The sequence below is a fragment of the Brienomyrus brachyistius genome, chromosome 7 (assembly GCF_023856365.1).
Source record: "Brienomyrus brachyistius isolate T26 chromosome 7, BBRACH_0.4, whole genome shotgun sequence".
In the NCBI taxonomy this organism is placed as follows: Eukaryota; Metazoa; Chordata; class Actinopteri; order Osteoglossiformes; family Mormyridae; genus Brienomyrus; species Brienomyrus brachyistius.
Window position 1 is genome coordinate 7,567,557 of NC_064539.1, and position 20,641 is coordinate 7,588,197.

At 45.1% G+C, this 20,641-nt stretch overlaps 1 protein-coding gene across 5 annotated transcripts; it reads left to right on the forward strand.

Annotated features, from left to right (window-relative positions):
- Positions 1-760: 760 nt before the first annotated feature.
- On the forward strand, positions 761-20,434 carry zgc:113162 (uncharacterized protein LOC553743 homolog). 5 transcript variants are annotated; one of them, XM_049020894.1, is made up of 11 exons: positions 761-1,476; positions 2,211-2,287; positions 8,957-9,061; positions 9,593-9,786; positions 11,570-11,691; positions 12,723-12,771; positions 12,899-13,048; positions 14,593-14,766; positions 14,892-14,975; positions 17,039-17,125; positions 17,566-20,434. In XM_049020894.1, exons 2-11 carry the CDS (start codon positions 2,257-2,259, stop codon positions 17,665-17,667), a joined length of 1,098 nt encoding a protein of 365 aa, XP_048876851.1. In that variant the 5' UTR covers positions 761-1,476; positions 2,211-2,256; the 3' UTR covers positions 17,668-20,434. The 5 variants fall into 5 exon arrangements, with proteins under 5 accessions (XP_048876851.1, XP_048876853.1, XP_048876855.1 ...); XM_049020895.1 differs by lacking the exon at positions 761-1,476 and adding an exon at positions 1,498-1,978; XM_049020896.1 differs by lacking the exon at positions 8,957-9,061 and having other exon boundaries at positions 762-1,476.
- The last annotated feature ends 207 nt before the right edge of the window (positions 20,435-20,641 follow it).

A 20,641-nucleotide genomic window follows, 5' to 3' on the forward strand; every position in this document is an offset into this window, starting at 1 on the left:
TTTCAAAAGCTTCGTGTAAAATCCAGAAAGACAAGACGTATATAGGCTTACATGACACAATCACATTTACCAAATTTTTCACAGAGCCTGTATAGGGTCTACGCTTGCATCATATGAGGCAGAGCTACAATTCTCACTACTGCATGACCACGACCGTCCCTGGTTGACTCACGTTGCAAACAAGCCACGTTACACAACCGCATTTAAATACTGGCGCAAAAACCATCTCTCTGAACCACTTTCTTTCTAAACATTAATACGTATGAAACAAAGGCTGTTCATTCGTATAATATATATATATATATATATATATATATATATATATATATATATATATATATATATATATATATATATATATCCTATGATTGAGTTGTATCATTTCATTATTTTATTTCAACCGAACATTTTTATCGTGTGCAATTTGATGCGTTGGCCCTACGTACTCGGTTATTCCATGCATTTCGCCTCGCGTTTCAAAAACGGGTTAGAATCCCCGTCACCCTGAAAGTACAAGCAGGTATTTAAAAAATGGATGGGTGCTTGTTTTTGTTGTATTTATTATTAGTGGTCTTGTTATGATCATTTTCATGATAGTTAGGACCCTTGGACTATGCTACCAAAAGAAGTGATCGTGTGTTCAGATATCAAAAATAAACTCGTGATTCACAAAGGCTAGACTGCGCCCCAGACTCGCCAGACGGCTGAGTGATAGATGTTAGAGAAAACGGCGGAAAACAGCACAGTCCGCTTTTATCTCCCCTCCCCGACACCTACGTCGGTGAGTCGCTACTTCTGTGCTACGGTCTGTGCTGGAGCGCAAACGTCCCTCCGCTTGCATTGGATGACATAAGGAATTTTAAACAATGTTAGATATTAGAAATTAGTCATTTTCTGTGACGGGGTACTTCATCCAGGTCATTCTCAGTGTCCAAGCTGCTACAGGTGGTGTCGCTTAAGAAAATGCACCGGCGATCAAGAAATCAAAACAGGGGATTTGACTGACAGGCCCGGCTGAACCTTAACCGTGGCCATCTCACATTGCGTACGGCTGATCGCTGTAGACGGGAGGCGACGTCTGTGTCGCAACAACATCCGATGTTCACATATATCAGTAGTGCGTAGCAGCTGCATGCGTTCATGCACAGCGATCTCTGATCGTGTCAGACCCCCAAGACAGCTGATCATCAAACCGCTTGGAGTCTGCTCCCGTCCTCCTTCTCCACCCCTTGCACCACCCCACCTCACCGAGACTAAAGCTGACAGCTCAGAGACGAGTGCATTTCTAACCAGGACAGGGAGACGCGGTCCGGCTTGCCTCGGTTCCGCTGCGATGGGCTGTCAGGCACGATCTCTGCGAAATTTCAGCTACGGTCGTTTGTCAACTTTGCTTCTCTGTCAAGGAACTGCTCCTGTTTTCAGCTGAATAAGCTGGAGGGCGGAAAAGCCTTTGCCCTGCATCGCTTCTTACATACGGTAAGTGCATCTTAATGTGCTTAAACTGGCTAATTCTCTTTAATGCGATGGACTGCTTGTTGTGCGACATTGTCAAACTATATTCCAAAAACATTACAGTTATCTTTACTACTAATAACTTAACAGCTAGAAGCTGACAATTGTAATCTAACTGATCGATCTAAAACGCAGTCAGTGATAATACGCAAACTAGCAGATTCAAGTGACATAATTTAGAAAGTACTATCTGTTTACACTGTTGTATAAGGCGACTAACATGTTGTAAACTGTAGCAACACTTATACCAAACTTAAGGCTGCTAATGTAGGTTCGAGCACACTAGTCCGTGCCGTAGTTGTGCCCAAACTTTAGACAACGTGGCGCTGCCTAATTAGTCTGATATATTGTCATGTGGGGTGCAGAGAAGTGTAACCCAAAGAGGAGTCACTTCCTCGGGGGAAATAGATCCTGGCAACGCGATCGGCTCCGGTGAATGAAATTCAAAACGTTATAGTAACATGAGGTTCGTATCTATGCGTCTGGGCACGACGGTGTTCAGCTGCAAATTAAAACGATTTAAAGTTTCTATGATGTGCCAAAAAAAATGTCCAGTTGTTGGGGATATTGAGATTTAATCCTTTAAATTGCTCAGGCAGTGGGTTTCCTGTGTATTACTGTCTGTGTGTCTGTGTACGTAACCTGTAAAAGGTGTCTCATTCACGCTTTTGTGTCCCTCCCCCGACTACTGGATAAAGGCAGTAACATCCATCCCTTCACTGTGCGTTTCTGCTCACCTTCAAGATGCACATGAATAGCTTGTTAAATCAACTGAGTAAGTAAAGCGCCGTCCCATGATTACCCCATTAATTACTTAATTTACTAATTCTGAATACATTAACGAAAGTCAATGTTAGAGTTTTGTAAATAACTTCTTCCCCGAAATTGGAGTGTGTGCTGCTGATTTCCACTGGACACCCGCAACACTGGGATTTGAGAGGGTATTTTAATTATCCTTGAAACCCAAGCATTGCAATGCTCATCAAAACATTCACATTATGCATATGCAGTGTGCACTGTGGTCCTGGTTTCCCATGTAGCCTAAATTTATATACCGTGCAATAATTCTGCTACATGTATCGTGGTTGAGGTTGCATGGTCAGGATAATGTCTTAAAAGTAAAAATTGCAGCTTGTGTAGTCATTTAATGTATGATTTTTGTGTGAAAGTTGTGAATTCCTAGGGTAGGAACTGGCACTGCAGTGCTTGACTAGACTTGTGTGCATAAATACTCTGAACAACTGCAAATAATGTTTAGCTAAATGTGCCTGCAAAGCCATTGAATGGTCATAATCTGTGCAATCTATAGATGCATACCAAAAACAAGCATAATCAAGCGCTCTTCTAGGAGGGAACTGATGTGGGGGGTGGGGGGGTGGTATCTTGATTATTAAGTTTACCTGCATACTGTGTTTTGGTTTTCTGTCACTGTCACAGAGGAAAATGTTGTCCGGGTCACATTTTTCGCACCATTTTGTTTTCGGTGGGTGCTTTGTTCTGCCAACACGGAAGCAAGTAGCGTGTTTTAAAACACCAACTTTAATCGCTGCTGCTGTACCCTTGATGGGTAATTAGCTATTAGGTATTCCGATGTTAATCGTCACTTAACAAGTAAGATTTATCTGTGATTGACATACCCTGAGGGTTTGAGATGGAGTCCTGCTGTTGTACTCTTGAACCTGTATTGCTCCAGCTGTATAAAAGGGTTACGGCTCTTTGGACAGACGTATCAGCTCAGCAGGAGAATAGCAGCGTGGGACCTTTGTACCCGGCCGTGGGCCTCTGTGTTGGTGGCTGGTGTGTTTTAGGCCTGCTTTCTGGAAAGACAGCGGGCCAAGTGGGAGGTAGAGCTGGCCTTAAACCAGCCATTTATATAACGGCGGGCATGTAATGGCAGGGCGTCCAGCGATGCTTGCGTTCTCGGCTTTTGTTTTCAGATTTCTCACAAGCACAAATTCTGCATCTTTGGCTCCCTGACTGTGCATGCATCTTGGTTTGTGTTTAGGGCCTTAAATGGCAGCTTCTTCAGAGCCACAACATCCTTCTATTGTTTGAAGTGGCGGCAGAATGGTGCACCGTGACCCTTGACCGTTTCCAGCGTAGCAGGCGGCCTACTCTTGTTGTGGGCCTGTCTTCTTAAGGTTAGGGGAACAGCACTGTGATATGCAAGCAGGCCTTTCAGAGGTTAACTTGGAAGGTTGGAAAATCAGCATGCATCATGTACTGTCCATGGATGGAAGTTCTCTCTGAATTCCTGCAGACGAGAGCAACATTCAGGAACAACATTGCATAGGTAAAGCAGTTTACCGACTGTATGTTATAGTTGTATGTTATTACTGGATGTTTTAGCGCTGTGGGGAGACTCCCCCCCCCCCCCCCCCCCCCCCATCCCCCGGTCTGACTGATGGCTTTGGTTAGGAAGACGGTTGTGGTAGTCAGCCTTGGTAGTAATAGTAAATGTTGAGTTCAAAAAGTTTAAATTAGTGAGAAACGCTGTTACCTTGAGTTAACAGCCTAGTTCACTTTACAGATCATGCACACTATTCCCTTAAAGGCAGCCGAATGTTAGCCAGATCTAGGTCCAGTGTCCACCTGAAAGGCACAAGCAAAAAGCCAGTCTCTGTGTTTGATTACCAAGCCTGCCCTGGTCTGGGAGGACAATTGGAAAATGCTATTGAGATGTCAGTTTGCTGTAAAAAAAAAAAAAAAAAAGTGTGACGTCCACAGCTTTCTGCAAAAGAAAACAAACAGAAGAAGGTCCGGAGAGGTTGAGCATGATTGTGAGTTGGTATAGTTATATAGATATAAATCCTTGAGCTCGTGTCACTGGGGGTTTTTCTTGGCTAGTAAAACCAGGAGCATTTAGCAGCTTAATCAAAATACCTGTAGGACAGTGGTTCCCTGTCACGGAGAATTGATGCTGTAGCCCAAGAACTGCCCCGGTGGGCGTCCAGTATCAATATCCGTGTCAGATTGCAGTTTGATTGCCAGGAATGAGGCAGCTGTTTTACTACTGAGGAAAATACTTCATCCTACCAGCTTATGAGAGAACTATATAGCTGTATAAATATTTTATAAATGCTGTGGAAAATCAGAAAGAAGCATAATTATTCAGTCTGTCGTCATGCCCGAGATGTGAAATGCAGAATTCATCAGAACGGAATTTGAGGCAAATGTGCGAAGGCTTGATTTCCACATTTATCTAGACTTCCTGAAAGGCCAGCTTGGTTTCTTTGGAATCTGGTTTCTTTATGATGTACCTTGTACAACTTCACTTTCTGGGAGATCTTGGCAGACCCGAACGATTGTGTAGGTGATCAGAAGGTCATTGGTTCAAATCCCATGGACTTGCAGAATGATATCAAGGTTGGGCCCTTAACCCCATTTGCCCCAGAGACTGGCAGACCCTGCTCTCTAATCCTCAGTTATAAGTCAATTTGGACAGAAGTTTTTCTAAATAATTATAACCTGCTGATTTAGACAGGAAATGCAGGAATCTCTCTCTCTCTTTCTCTCGCTCTCTCTCTTTCTCTCTCTCTCTTACTCTCTTCCTCTCTCTCTGAAAGGCACTCGGAGTCCCATGGGGGCTGATGTTCGTGTTTCCGCAGACACAAAAAGAAGCTGCTCTGTGTTTGATGGTTGACGACGCTGTGATGCGGTGGGGGCCCAGGAATGCTGCCCTGCCCACGTTCCATTCAGCATGGGGAATGACAGTGGGAGAGAACATATTGCGGGGGGGGGGGGGGGAAGCCAAATTCTGCCTCTTGTAAACAAACCCTGATGTGAAACAATACCTCAAAACAGTGGGCGGCTATTCGAAGCATCTGCAAGTGGACAGTCAGTTACAGAAGTAAGGGGCACGGCTGGGCTATAAACGCATGATGTCACACTAGCGCCCTGGATGAAATGTAGAAGGAAAAGGCATCGGCGATGTGAGAATGAGGCTGCCTGAACGGCACGTTTCACTGTGCAGGAGAACAAAGGGACCCTTGAGTGAATGACGATCCAATCCCACCCCACAGACCCCTTGGAAAATTCAGATGTGCACTTAAACTTTCCGCTTTAGGATGTTGAATCCAAAAACAAATTACAATTTACTGTCCTCTTTTCACATGTAAAAATACGTTTTGGACCCAGTGGCTTAAAGAAGGCTGATTTAACACGTGAAGGGTCATATCCCAAGAAGAGGGGCTTCTGTTGTACCCTTGGGTGATGATCAGCTGAATAAACCTGCAGTAAACTTACAATCGATACACAGAAGCAACTAATGAATATAGTGTTAAGTTACGGTGCAGTCGTGCTCCTCCTCAGAGCTCTGACCTTGGGGCGGGGGGGGGGGGGGGGGGAGTCTCTGTAGCTTTTTCCACTGTTGGACGTCTCCTCCAGCTCCCCCCCCCCCCCCGACATGAAATGTGAAAAGAGCAGGAGCTGGTACAGCAGCGGCCAGCCATTTGATACCGTTTGTGAAACCACCACTGTTTTTGCTGGAAGTTTCTGAAGCGGTTTGCCAGAGCCCTGCTCCGTTAATCAGGACCCTCCCCCTCCCCCGGGACGGTGCCGTCCTGACATATCGACACATCACTGTTTTCTAACATCACTCCTGTGGGAATTGTTGCCGGACCCTCTGCACATTAAACGGTGCTGAGGGTGGGGGTTGTCGGTCCGGTCAGGATGAAGCTCACACCCCCCCTCAGTCAACAACTGTTACTGGGGCCACCCCTGACCCCCGGGACAACAACTACACCATTAAAGCAATGGGGGGGGGGGGACTCTGACCATGTGGGCCACAGGCTGACTCTTGGGGCAGAGGTGAAGCCCAGGGCACACGTTGTGATATTTCGGGAGCCCAGACACACGGAGAAACCGGGTGAGCAGACAACCAGCTCCTTCAGGTGCCATCGCGAGCCAACAGCAGCAGGACGGAATTTCACTCGTGGTTTTACAGCACAGAAGTAGTGTCAGAAGCACTTACTTATACATTAATCCACTAATTACCCCTGCCCGTTTAGTGCTACCCAGTATGCAATAGAAACTGGCCAGGAATCGATCCTCTGTGGTCTGCTGGTTCTACTCTGTGTTCAGACCGTGTTGAGGTTTAATCTGCTTCCTCGGTCCGTCCGGAAACCCACGGAATGCCGCCGTGTCCGCTTTAAGACGGAGGTTTTGAATTCACTTCTGGAGTATTTCATGATTTTCACAGACGGCACCGCTGCCTTTCTGTTTTAGGTCCTGGCAAAATTTTAACACTGAAGTTAACGAGCTGCGATGATGAGTTACCATACGCTCTCTCATTTACATTATTTTCCCACCTGGATGTTCAGTAGCAAACAGCGTGGTGGGACGAGTCTGAGAGGCCCACCGTGTTCCCCTGAAGTGTTGCTACACACCTGTAAATAGTAACTTGTATTCACAGCTATTTTGAAGGCATCTTAACAAGGTCTTGACAAGGTCACTGGAACCCCTCCCAGATACAGCGACGTCGTGGTAACTATGGGGCTGGAACTGATGATCAACACGGCAGTAATCGGGATTAAATCCTGTCATGTTCAGGTGTTCCCGGCACAGGGGGAGCCTCCCTGGCTCTGAACACGATCTTTGAGGAGCAACCGGAGTGTACTGCCAGGATCCTGCTTTGGCCCCCTGGGGGGCAGCTTTCTGATGACACCCCTGTTTCGGTGGGATTTCGTTTCTACGGCAAAAAAAAAATTCGCCCCTTCACAGGTGTGAGGATCAAGGATCTCTGTGCTTCCAAAAGCCAGCAAGGATTTCACAGCACTTTCTGTGCTCTGGGTTCAATGCCCCCCCACCCCCCCCCCCCCATGTCCTTGGATAGGAAATAACCGCACCCCTGTGTGAACTTGAATAATAGCTACGAAGGCTGCAGAGTTGGCAGCGCACTCCTGTGGTGGGGTGAACTAAGGCTGGCGCTTATGGGAAATCCACTTAGGAATTCGTCGTCGTTGCAAAGGAAACTCATGTCTGGCACGAGAAAACAAGAGTACATGAGAAAATAAGCATGTTGAGAGTGGAAAACGAATGGGCATTAAATAAATGGCTGATGTGTGGGCCTTGTATGTAGGCTTGTGTTTTCTTTTCTGGGGAGCCAAAGGTCAAAGGTCTTCACATTGTATGATGTCACATGGTGAGTTTAGTTTTCAGTTGCAGTGTTTCTGTAACCGGAAGATTTCTCTATGTTCATTCTGCTGGATGTGTGTAAAGGAGTTGATGTTACAATGCAAGGATGGCACTGTGGGCGAGGGCCTTGGAAAGTGTTCTGGTCCTGCAGTCGGTCTCTGGCCCTGGAGGCCCGTTACATGGTTGACCTGGCCCAGATTGGCTCCCCGGGACAATAGTAACAGGGAGCACAGCTTGGGTGCAAGTTCCGTGCCTTGTCGAGAGTTAGTCAGACCATGTGACAGGGAAGAAAGCCTCAAGCAGCCAGTGAACAGGGGTATAAGCTGGACTGAGTGTGTGGACTTGATGGCCCAGCTGTATCTGAGGGGCTTTTTGAAGGGACTGAACATTAAGAGTCAGTTTCTCATTGGAACATGACTAAATAGAGGCTTTTGAATAAGACACCATGAGGATACTTGATTTCACTTTTGAAACTAGAAACTTGGATCAAAAAGAGTTACTATTTTGAACCTTTCAATTGTAGTCATTTATGACAATCTGTCTCTTTTTTATTCGAAGCTCACCTCATATAAAAAGAAAGACTTCTCAGGTGGTGTTATGGGATTTTAATCCCCTTGGCTGCAGCAGTGTAATTTTAATCGGTGTCTTTACTGGTGGTGATATGCTGTGGGACGCTTACGGTGGATCCCAGCTGATTCCTGCAAAGTTGAAGTGTAAAGTCCCCGTCGCCTCTCAGCGGCCGCCGAATGGAGTCCCTAGCGGCCGCCGAATGGAGTCCCTAGCGGCCGCCGAATGGAGTCCCCGTTGCCGCTTCATTCTGTTCTGTCCAAAAATAAAATGGGACTTTTCAAATTCAGGCTCATAGCACCCCCTATAACCCTCTCATTAAAAGCTTCCCTGACAGTTTCTGGGCTACAGGTGAAGGTGAAGCCATGCGTTTAGCCTTGAAATTAGCATCTATCCATCTTCCAGCTGCTTATTCTTCTCTGGCGCGGGAGGGGTATTCTGGAGCCTGTCCTAGGCAGCATAGGGTACAAGGAAACAGTATACCCTGGAGAATGCCAGTACACACACACTCACACACTGTGAAGTGAGTTAGCCTAACTGCATGTCTTTGCACTGTGTAAGAAAACCCACAATTGACTGGGTGAACATACAAATTCCACACACAGAGCAGCAGTGGGACTCGAACCCCAACCCCTAATGGCATTAGGCAGCAGTGCTCCCCTGTAACCCTAACCACCCAAACTACCAGGAGTCCTTTATTTCCTATAAAGACTCCAAAATTGACCCTGTCTTGCACCCATAGACTCCAGGGTAGGCTCCGGCACCCCAGCAACCCTGAACAGGACAAGCAGTTACAGAAAATGGATGGATGGACTCCAGAATTTACAGTGCTCTTCACAAGTCTTAGGTACTTCATGTTGGAGTAAAACTATGATGTTATGTCTTGCGAAGTGTCCCATTCCAGAACCTCTCCTAAAGTCACCCCAGTGTTTGCACTTACCATCCAATTCACCTATTTGGTTTGTTTTTTCACTCGGCCACAAGCACACCTTGTATGGGTAATCAGTAGGTCATTGGCTTTTTAAAAACAAATTAAGTGAGCTGGTGGTGAAATTTAACGAATACATAGAATGGCTGGGATGCCCCTGAGGAGAGGTTTGGGAACTGAAGCGGTGTTCTTCTAGCTATCCGGCAAGATATAGTAACTTTTTAGAAAACAGAACAAATTCTTCTTGGTCTTTATTGTGTTACTCTTAATTTGCAAATGTTCCAATGTTCACTTCCTACCCAAAAAATAGCTTTGAACATTTTTTCTTTGTATGGTACATTGAGAAAATTGTCGTTTTATTTACAGTGTATGATATTCTTCCAAGTGCAGCTTAGGACTTGAATTCCTAACATACGGCAGTACTTACACTACCCCTGTTTCCCACGCCAGTTGAGATTCCCGCTATGTGTGAGGTGGACGTGACCCCAGAGCCCACCAGCCCCACGCTCCAAGCTGAGTCCTCCGATTGCTACGACCACGCGGACCGCTGGCAGCGGCTTCGTGCCACTGTGAGGCGCCTGGAGTTCTGGGAAGGCTTCAGCGCTGAGCTGGTGGGCACCGGCTTCTTCTCGAAGGTCTACAAGGTCCGTTGCCTCGCCTCACATGGCCAGGGTCTATTCTGCCGATGGGGGGATGCGAGAGGGTGGTGTTCATATTGCTCATTGGCCAAAGTATCTGAAGGAGGTGGGACTAAGACATCTGATTGGTTGGTCCCATGTCCTCTGCAATCTGATTGGTTGTATCTCTGAACCAATGATTTTTCTTTCTGCTCTCAGATCATTTTTGTGTACATTTTGTGTACGTTTTGTCCATTAGGAGAACCTGTCATTAGGCTGGTGTTGGTTGTTGTGGTTAAGCTAGCACTTTAGCTATTCCTGAGTTAGCCTTTTTCCAAAACGATTAAAACCCTATTTATGTCGAACAATGAGGACCACACTTTAATTCCTGTTTGTTCCATGCTGTTTGGCTTAGCAATGAGGAATCAAATGGACAGCCACAATTTCTCTAGGCTTTTATTATCATTATTGTTGTTATTCATGTTTGGCAGCAGGCATCTTCAAACCAAGCCTGTTTAGCATACGACGCTACAGGCTGATATTCCTTCAGCGCCTCTCGTTTTTACATTCATCCCCCCACAGCGCAGATCTGCAAACTGTGCTGTATGGAAGAGGCTGAATATGTACTGCTGAAGTGCGAGCAGAAAATGTAGCCAGTGGTGGGGTCAGGCAACGACGGGAACGTGTTATGGGGGGAGCCTGCAGCAGGGTAGGCAGAAGCAAGTGGTATAAATGCAGAGTATTAAAAATGCCTGAGTCAGAATTAGTGTCAGCAGCTTTTTTTTGCGTAATTGCTGCACATTTGAATCGGCATGCAAGCGTAGGAGTAACATGTGACCCAAGTGTTTTCCTGAAATGGTGATGTCCTGCGGTCCTTAACTAGCACCACGAGAGCACGGCTGCATCCTGATATGGGTGTGAGCTTGTTTTCGTTGTAATTGCTGATTTAAGTTGTAGTTGTAATTGCTGATTTAAGTTGTAGTTGTAATTGCTGATTTAAGTTGTAGTTGAGGAAGGATCCCTTTAGTCATCCTACTGGAGCATGAGAGGAAAGATGTTGTCTTGATCTTCTAGAGAAGTGTCTGTGTGTTAAGGGGCAAGTCAGTTCTTTGATATTACGTATGGAATGGGGGGGATCTGGGGGCCATGTTGGGTTGTGTTTTAAGGCAGCACAGATGGCTGTTTCCCCCCCTTCTGTTAACACATTTGCATTGAGCTGGAACCCTGATTTGATCTCATGCAGAGATAGTCAACCCCGATAACATGTCTATTTACAGTATTTTCCACAGTGCCTGCCAAGGCGACGTGATTATCAAAGGAACATTTGAAACCATGGGGCTCTAGTCATGATCTGAAAAAGAAAAATGGATTGGTTGAGTTTTCGTGCTGAGAGATACTCAGGTTTACAAGGAAACATAGCAGCCTCAAATTAATTATATATACGCCTTCAGGTGGAAGTCAATCAGTCCATGACTGTGATGTGGGTGCAGGGATTGTGTCTCCTCACTAATTTCAGATGCATCCTTAGTGATTTTTTTATGAACCTGATACTCTAAACAGCACCCAGCTGATCAAAATTCCTGATTGTAGTAAGTCCTGTACCCAAATGTCCTTCTGTGCCTGGTAAAAGGCAAGGAGTATGAAGATGACAGCTTGGAACTCCTAGAACTCTGGTTCACAAGATTATTGGATTAGCATGGACTAGGTTCCCTCCTTTCATACTTGCGGTGTCCAAGTTGAAAATGAGCCTCCCAGCAATGCACAGACATTGCTGCTGCCTGAGATCCCAATGTCGCCCTCTGTTGGTCAGGTTGTGCACAACTCATCACGGAAGGTGATGGTGGTGAAAATCTACAGGAACGACGTGGACCAGGACAGCATCGTGCGTGAGATCACCCTCCTGCAAAAGCTCTCCCATCCCAACATTGTGAGGTCAGCCCCCAACAGCCCCACGCTCGTGCAAACCCTGTAGCTACTTCTGTGGTGCCCCCTGTACCACCTCCGATAAATAAATTACTCCTCTGTTCAGCCTTTTAACTGTAACTGACCACCCTCATTAAAGTTTAACTTCAATCTGAGCTTCACGCTGAAACAACGTCAACCCTTTGGCCTCTTCATGGGGTCTTCACGTCCCAGTGTTCATATGCCTCGTTTCACGATACAAAAACGAAAAAAGTGCACTTGCATTGAGGAATGTAACCCGAGAGGGTTTTTTTTTTTTTTTAATAACATGGCAATGCAAGGGCTACACGCCATGAACGTGACAAGCCCTCACTTACCCTTCACAAAAGCTGCTTTATCAGATAATGAGGTTCCAGCTGTACGGTCCTTCACACCTTTTCTGTTTATCCATCCAATCTGACATTCCTCCCGCTTGGCTCCCGTGGCACAAGGTGTCAGCATCCTTATCAAACTCTGTGCATCAAGAGCAGATTATGAAGAAAAGAATCGTGTGAGATAAAGACTAAATGCTGCCGTGCAAATAATGGCACTGATGCAAGGAACAAAGTACCTGGGGCAGGGGGGTGTTAACCTTAGAACAAGGTACTTTTTGGTTGTTTTCCAAGCTGTATATTGAGCTCTACAGGTGAATAAAGATCTCCTCATGTGGGACTTTCAAAACTGCAAGCAGCAACTCTACCTGTATCACTAAAACCGACGCCATACTCGTATGTCTGTTGTTCTTTCTACGGCCTGTATGGTCCTGCCTGTTGGAGTAACTGGCTTAGAGTGTTTAATGAATAAGTTCTGGCAGGGGCGGATGAGGAGCGGGGGAAATGCGGAAGATTCCAAGGGCCCCCAAGTGACTGCGGTCCTAAAATATTTGAAACATAATCTAATAGATCTGGGTTGGGGGGGCTAATATAATGTGCTTTCATGGGGTCTAAACATCTTTAGCGGCATCCCTGTGTTCTGGTGTGACGGAAGTTGACTCTCATAGAAACTTGGTGTACCTGCTGCAGGTATCTTGGAATTTGCGTGAAGGAAGACAAGCTGTACCCGATCCTAGAGGTGAGTTTGCTTATTCTGGTTTTGCCTCAGCGAGCCGTGACTAAGGAGCTTTCATGTGAGACATTTTGATGGGGGGGGGGGATTTCGGTGGTGCCAAGGCATGTTATGGGACTGGTCTGTCCTGCAGTACGTGAATGGTGGATCCCTGGAGGAGCTCCTGGCTCGGAAGGATGTACCTCTCAGCTGGAGGGAGAAGGTGGAGCTGGCCTGTGATATAGCCAGGGGAATGAGCTACCTGCACTACAAGAACATCTACCACAGAGACCTCAACTCCAAGGTGAGGACGTGGCAGAGGCACAAAGGGGTGATGTGAGCCAAACGCAGATCGTGTTCGGCTTTTGGTCAGAGAAACCCTTCGTGTCCTGATACCCAACCTGCAACCTCAGGGAAGCTGTAGTGGTTTTATTTTTTTCTTTTAACTTGAAATTAAAAGTGAAACTTGTAAAATAAATTGCCCCACATAAATAGAGTGTGGACATCCAAAAGCTTTAAACCAAAAAAAGCTTTTTTACCAAAAAAAAAAAAAAAAGTATTAATCTTGCCAGAACCCACATCTAACGTGGCTTTTGGCTGCGTCTGTTAAAAATAAGTGAGCTAATGAGGTAATCGCTAGTAGTTAAGAGGCTGTGACGGAAAGCTGAGGAAATCCCGGATTGCGAGCTGCAGTTGAGATGGAACGTTACTGCCAATGAACACGAGGACTTGCTTTAATAAATCTTGTGCAGTACGTCATATGAAATAATGCAAAGAATATATTAAATACAACGATATAAGGTGATATACTTTTTTCAGGTTTTTTTGTGCAACGAAGGTGTCTTTATGGTGTATGCACAAGACCTTTATCCCACGCGGTCTACTCCTGCGTCTGCCAGATGTCTTTATGGATGCTGAAAGGCAAAGCCGGTGCATATTTTATGAATTGTGAAAGCGAGGAAACACACGCACACTGCACCAGGGCCGTGGCGCAGTTGCAGCTTTCAAAGGGGACCACGGCGCCCGAGGGGGGCTCACACCCGATGAAATTACAGGCTACCCCGCGGAGAGCGCGGAGGCGGCGCTTTGCGCGCTTAACGCAAAACACATGGCGACTCGTGCATCGATTTCTATCCTGGCTTTCTCGTTGCAGTAACGGAACATCACTGTGATTTTTACCCTGTGTAACTCAGATTTGCTGACCAACCTACTTATTGTGCATTCGCTTTTTTTAGTGAATCTGAAGAATAGGTGTGCCTAAATGCAGAGCAATCTTAAAGAATTATTAAGTTAATTTTACAGTGATGAGATGTCATGGGGTATATAAAACGAGTCTTTAAAATGCTAGTATGTCTCTTATGGTTTTCGACTCAATTAATAAAATTGGCTGAATTAAACAACTATTCTGCGGGTCAAGGTATCTAAATCTAACTATTCTCCTTTTAAACGTAATCTTCATTCGTGTTGTGTTCTGTTGTGTAATCGGTCGGATGACTGCATACATATTTAATGCATCGTTATTGTGCCTTATATTCCGCTAGCTCCCTGTCCCCCACATGCGCCAGTAATCGCAAAAACATCGACTGCCTTACAGCGCCCACTTTTGTTCAATTTGGGAAAATAAAACAAAACAGGCGCCGAGGGGCCGTCGTGGTTGCATTTACTGTTCCTGTTAAGGAAAAAAAAATACTTGCCTATAAATGTAGTCAGATGTGAATATCAGTAGCGATTCGACGTGTGTGTAAGTATTGACGATAAGCAGGATTGTATTATGAATAGTATAATATGAATAAAATATACCAGCAACAGAGTAAAAGCCAGGGGATATTGATTTCCATTGACTTCCAGAACTGCCTGATCAGAGTGACTACACGGGGCAGAGAGGCCCTGGTGACGGACTTCGGCTTGGCCCGGGAAGTGGCGGAGCTGCCATCTAAGGACCCGGGCAGGAAGCTATCTCTGGTGGGCTCCGCTTTCTGGATGGCCCCGGAAATGCTGAGAGGCGAGCTTTACGATCGCAAGGTGATTCAGCAGCATTCTAAGTAATATTGTCTCGTAAAACTATAAAATAAATGAACTCCTGCACAGGTAAGGACAGCCCCTGACTGTAGTGACAGCTGCCTCTCTGTCCCCTTTGATCCTTCTAGGTGGACGTTTTCTCCTTTGGCATCATGCTGTGTGAGATTCTGGGCAGAATCCCAGCAGACCCAGAAGTCCTTCCAAGAACACAGGTAAACAAATAGCTGCAGGTTAAAGAACCGGGCTTCTCATAGCCATTTACCTTATTATTATTCATCTCTAAGACAGACCTGACCCTTTTTCTAAATTAATTTGAAGGGCAATGTTGCGTATACGCATACCGATTTTTCTACATGTTGACCAATGGGGGGTGCTATTGTTACTGAAAGTAAACATTTTGACAGTTTAAATTGTATTAGATTTTTTAAATAATTTTTTAATTCCTTTTTTCATCCCTTATTCAGCTCTAGAGGTATTTACCTGTCTTTGTTTATGATACAATGAAGGTGTCAGAATCAATTACTGTGCATAAGTCACTCTCCTGAGCGTACTCCTTGCCTTTTACCAGTTTCCAATTTGAAACAATCACAGTCGTCCCAATGCACGGGCTGCCTGTTTTGCACGCATTTGTACAGCACTCTGGGGCACTAGTGCTTTTGCACGGTGAATTTTACACAGATTGGCCACTAGAGGGAAGCAGTCCTAGAATGCTGGAATTCTCTGAAACTTGCTGCGTGAGCCGAATGAAGAATGAATTAAGATGCAGTTTCCTCCTGCCCCCTTAGGGATGCTATTAACTGAATTGTTCGCTGGATAAGCCCTCTTCCTGTAAAATGCACAGAAAGAACATTAATAAATGAATTTAATAAGAATGGAAGTTATGAATATAGCCAAGTGCTGTAGCCATAGTGTTACTGCTGTTTTTCCTGTTGATTTTTGATTAAGCTAAAAAATGTAATCACTTAGTTTGGGGGGAGAGTGGCTGTCAACTTTCCAACAATGAAATCCCTCATGTTTGTGTATTGATTTTGCCACAGAAAAAAATACTTATATCTCTGAAACCACAGAACCAAGCTACATATAGAACACTTTAACCATCACATTTTAGAGAGAATTTCCAAAATAAAATAACCGCCGCATCTCCCCATCTCCTGACCTGTTAACCATTTCAGCACAAAACGTAATCTGGATACCTTAGTCTTTCCGAAAACGTCGACAAATGACAGCCTTGCAGGCTAAATAAAGACGAGCATAAATGAAAACACATTTATAAAAGCACATTTATGAAGACTGAGACATCTGGCTTCAGTCGAGTGGTCTGGGTGGAGCTTAAATTAAAAGTCTTTTTAAAATAATGTATAATTATGTGGCTGAATGTCTGTGACCTGTACAATCTTGTCGTTCTCCTCCCACCCCACCGAGCTCACAATCAATGAGTCGTTTTGCCTGGCGAAGAGGCCGACTTTGAAGCGTCACTTAAAATCACTTTAAGTAAATCATCCAGTGGTTTAATGTACCTGAATGGATGCATCAGTGCACCTGAGAACGGACACTGGTTATCCTTCAAGAAGAAAGAGAGAGGACTAAACCCAGGATTTCAAAAACTGCGTCGATTAATCTTTGCCGTGTCACTCGTGTGTCTGAAAGCATCAGAATTTTAATCACCTACTTTAATAAATACAGAGGTTTCCTTTCAGTGGAGCAGGATATTTGTCTTTCTAAAATCATTTTCAAATGTGGTCAGATTATTGTCCAAAGACACCTGTATTGTAATAATAGAATAAGCTATTTTCCTTGAGCAGTGGAGCAAACATTTCTTCAATTATAGTCATCTATGTAAATAATTAAAACTGTTCGCCAGGCAGCTATTAAGCAAATATTCAGTGGAATCGGTTTTCTTTCATAGAAACTACAAGAGGGAAAACCACTGGACGTGTTGGTTTCAGAAGAATTAAAAGTTAGTGCGGCATATTAGAATGCCGAATTTCTGTTTGGGATCATGTTGCAGACAAGCGGTCGGTCTTTCGGATATGACCAGGGTGAGGCTTTTTCTGTGAATTTGACGCTGGGTCCTTGTGTGGCACATTCGATGCCTCTGGTGATTCCACTGGCGTCATTCCAGTGTGTGCCGCAGTGGGGGGGGGGGGGGGTGATTATCTGCACATCTTCCCTAATTCACACAGCCGGCGCGGTTGGCCGGTGCCAAGCCGGCCCCGTGATCCCTACAGTCCTCTGCCAGCGGCTTTCCCCCTGATGCAGTGCTTGTATCCATCAGGATTACGGCCTGGACGTGACCGCATTCCGGGGGATGGTCCAGGACTGTCCGCAGTGCCTGCTGCATCTGGCCGCCTGGTGCTGCCTAGTGAGTGTGCCGGCTTATATATTGTTCCCAAAGTGGGGGGGTTGTGAGACAATTTCCAGAGTATATTGATAAAAAGTGAAAAAGGAAAAAATAAATCCATTGTTACTGGGGCTGGTTGATTACTGTAATAAACTGGCCCCTAAATGTTCATGTTGCTTTGGAAGAGGGAATGATGGGCAGGTCAGTGACAACTTTGAGCTTAAGGGGTACAATGATAAATCCAATGAGAATTACAAGGATGATCATCATTCTCATAATCATCATTTGTCTTTGTATTGACAATTTACACAATACAAAAGTCCTTAAAAGCGTAGGGTACTGATTCAGAACCTTCCCTTTAACAGCTCTTGAGTTGCATTGGGTGTAGAGTGGCTTACTGAACCTGGTTGGTTGGGTAGAACCCAAAGAAGCATCAGAGGTATCTTGTCTTTTTGGGATAGATGGAGGCCTTCCAGAGACCTTCCTTCACGGAGCTACTGGAGAAGCTGGAAGACACTGCGGAGGACCTTGGGCCTCCCGACTCCGAGCTGACGAGCGGGTGAAGGGGGAGTCGGGAGGAGGTGTGCAGACCTGGACCTCACCAAGTCTGTGCTCTCCACGGGGGAGCATATTTCGGGCTTTGTGGGCTGCCGGAATGTTCTTAGACACCGGTGGGTCACAAGGATCTTCTAAAGATTGGACAGGTGTGTTTTCCTGTGACTTCAGGGACATGTGTCTCAAGTGGGAAAATGAAGACCACAGGCTGGAAGCCGGCAAGCCTGAGACTCTCCTTCCTGTGTGCGTTGGAGCAGTCGAACTCCTTTTAAAATGAGCTGAACTGCTGACCGCTCAGGAGCGCGAGGGCGACCTTCTGTAACAGGCATTCAAACCCAGAACCCAAAAACTGAGCTTATTTTTGGTGTAAAGGTTTTGACTCCAGATAATACAGGAAATTCTCATTTTGCAACCTTTCATCACTTCCTGTTTTTTAAATACAGACACGGTGGTCCGTCACCACCGCTGCCATGCGCCCAGCAGTCTGAGCTGTGCCCTCCCATTATAGGGTAATTACCTCCATAATATAAAATAATAACCCCATAGTGACCTAAAAACCTAATGGAACAGGAGGAAGCAGAGATATGGTGACCAATGTGCCTGTACGCTCCTAAAAGGCAGTGGCATTGTTGACTATTATTAATTAATTGGTGAAATGTCTTTACCTATATACAGAATGATTTTTCATTATGAGAATTTTATAAAATAGTCAACCTCAAATGCGGGTAAAAAAACAAAACATTCTTAAAGGGTTTATAGTGTCAGTTTAAACTGGCTGTGATCGTAAATGGTTGACGGTTTCCATCCACTTTTTAGGTGGTTTTTTTTCAAGCCATGTCTTAGTGTGGACTCCCGGGATTTTGCACCAGGAAATACAGTCTCCTACACCACTTTGTAGCCACCTGACGTAGCGTGACAGGAGACGCATGCTTTCCGGTCAGACGGGTGGAGGAGAAACCTGCCCCCCCCCCCCTGCAGTGTGGGACATCCTTCGCATGTCTACGTCAGTCCACATATCTGTGAAAGTTTAGCTATTTATGCTTTGATTCGCTTAGCGGAGAGAGATGAGGAAATAACACAGTGTTCAGGCGGTGAGGTGATCTTTATCGGCTTTTTCAATCTGAAATTAAATCTTGAACTCCTGTCTTTCTGTACCTTCCTGGTTCTGCATACCACAGTTATTTTTTCCTCATACTGATAAAAAATATTTCTGCTTTTGGAAGGTGCCACCTGCATATCTTGAGTGTACTCCTCTCTCCTTCTGCCTGCTATCAGAGGTGTTGTGACATTTACTACGTTTATATCCAAACTAAGCTGGGAAGACCCTAAACATAAAATATTAGTTTTCAAATGCAAAACTGAATTGACTTATTTCGCTTTTGGCTTCTGATTTTATATTTGTTCTGCAAAGAGGTCATGGCTGTTTTTACAGTGTGATTGAGTGTGTGTGGAGCGAGGTTCTCAGCTGACAGACGTGCCCCCACCTGTCGGCAGCCCTTAATCACAACCAATTGTTTGCAGCCGCGCCTGGTGGAGTTGTAGCTGCGTCGGCGGCCTTTTCGGAGCAGCCTTTCTTGCATCTTGCATTCTTGCCTGTGTAGCTGCTACAAGGTCAGGAACTGCGAGAAATTTACTAGGATCAGTCCCTTTTGGAGTAGGGGCCGTTGCAAGTGGGAGGCTACACATATCCCCCATCACAAAATTTCACTTTGACACAACGAAAAAGGAGAAAGCGTGAGATGGTAATTTATCTCCTAAGCAACACTGCATCCTCGTAAGAATGGGGGAAGGGACCCCCGCAAGTAACCACGGGTGACGCCTCGGGCAGAAGTATTGGCTAATTACAGTAATAACCATAATAACAGTAATACTAATAACTGCCACATTGTACAGCACATTTCATGCTAAGATCTATGGCCTAAGGGACAAAAAGACCCCTGAGTTTTACTGCACTAGTCTGCTGTTCTGTGCATCTGGTTAATATTGGTAAGAGTCTTGATAACCCTCATTTTAGGTCTATGCCTTTCCAACCTTAAGACAAAACATTTGGTGCATTCTTCTGTGCTCATTATAGTCATTCTTCAATCTTATTGTAAGTGGGAATCTTTTTTTTGTTATTTTAACAAAGCTACCTGATTGGCGGCTCTTGTTGTGCAGCTAACCAGAGGGGGCGCCAAAGTACACTGACAAATTGGTGTCCAGGGGCCAAATAGATTCTTAGGTGTTTTGCTGGGGGGTGTGGAAATCCGGGTGAAGGGGGATATTTGTTCCTGGTCAAGTTTATTCTGTGACCTGAGCTCCAAACATTCATGGCAATGCATAACTCCTTCATGAGTAGATTATGTAACACTCTATTATAATGATTTGTATTTTTAAAGCACTTTTCATTATACAGACTCTGGGGTTAGAGAGGTGCAAATGTTGGGCACATGAAAATAAATATTTGTTTCCCCCTTATTGTCTTTTAAGAACAGGGGAAATGGAGTCTGCAAATAAAACATATGGACAGAAGAGGACTTTGGAACTGGCTCTATAAATGGGAGGTTTTGGTTTCACCTTCAAGCGCTGGTGTAGGGACTTTCAAAGGTCTGAAAAGGCTGGAGACACAGGGATTGGCAGTTCTGTCTCCTTAGGGGGTACTAACTTTGTACTTTGTGTCATTTGTGGATCAGGGAGTGCTGAAAGTGCAACACATTCTACAGGAACATTAAAACATCCCCTTAACAGAAAATTACATAAAAAAAAAAATAACAAAGGTCACTTTGTTCGCCAACACGTGATTGTCAATGTATCCGAACGTACTACATGCACCGTGAACAGAGAAGCAGGATTTTCGTTTTCATGAAAAAAGCCACCCTCTCTCAATAGCAGGAGACATTGTTTTCAGTTTTGCATTCAGAGTCAATGGAGTTGATTTACGTGCAGAGCAAATGGTCAGAACTTGGATTTTATTCTCTCTTCTTCTTCAATGGTCACACCCAC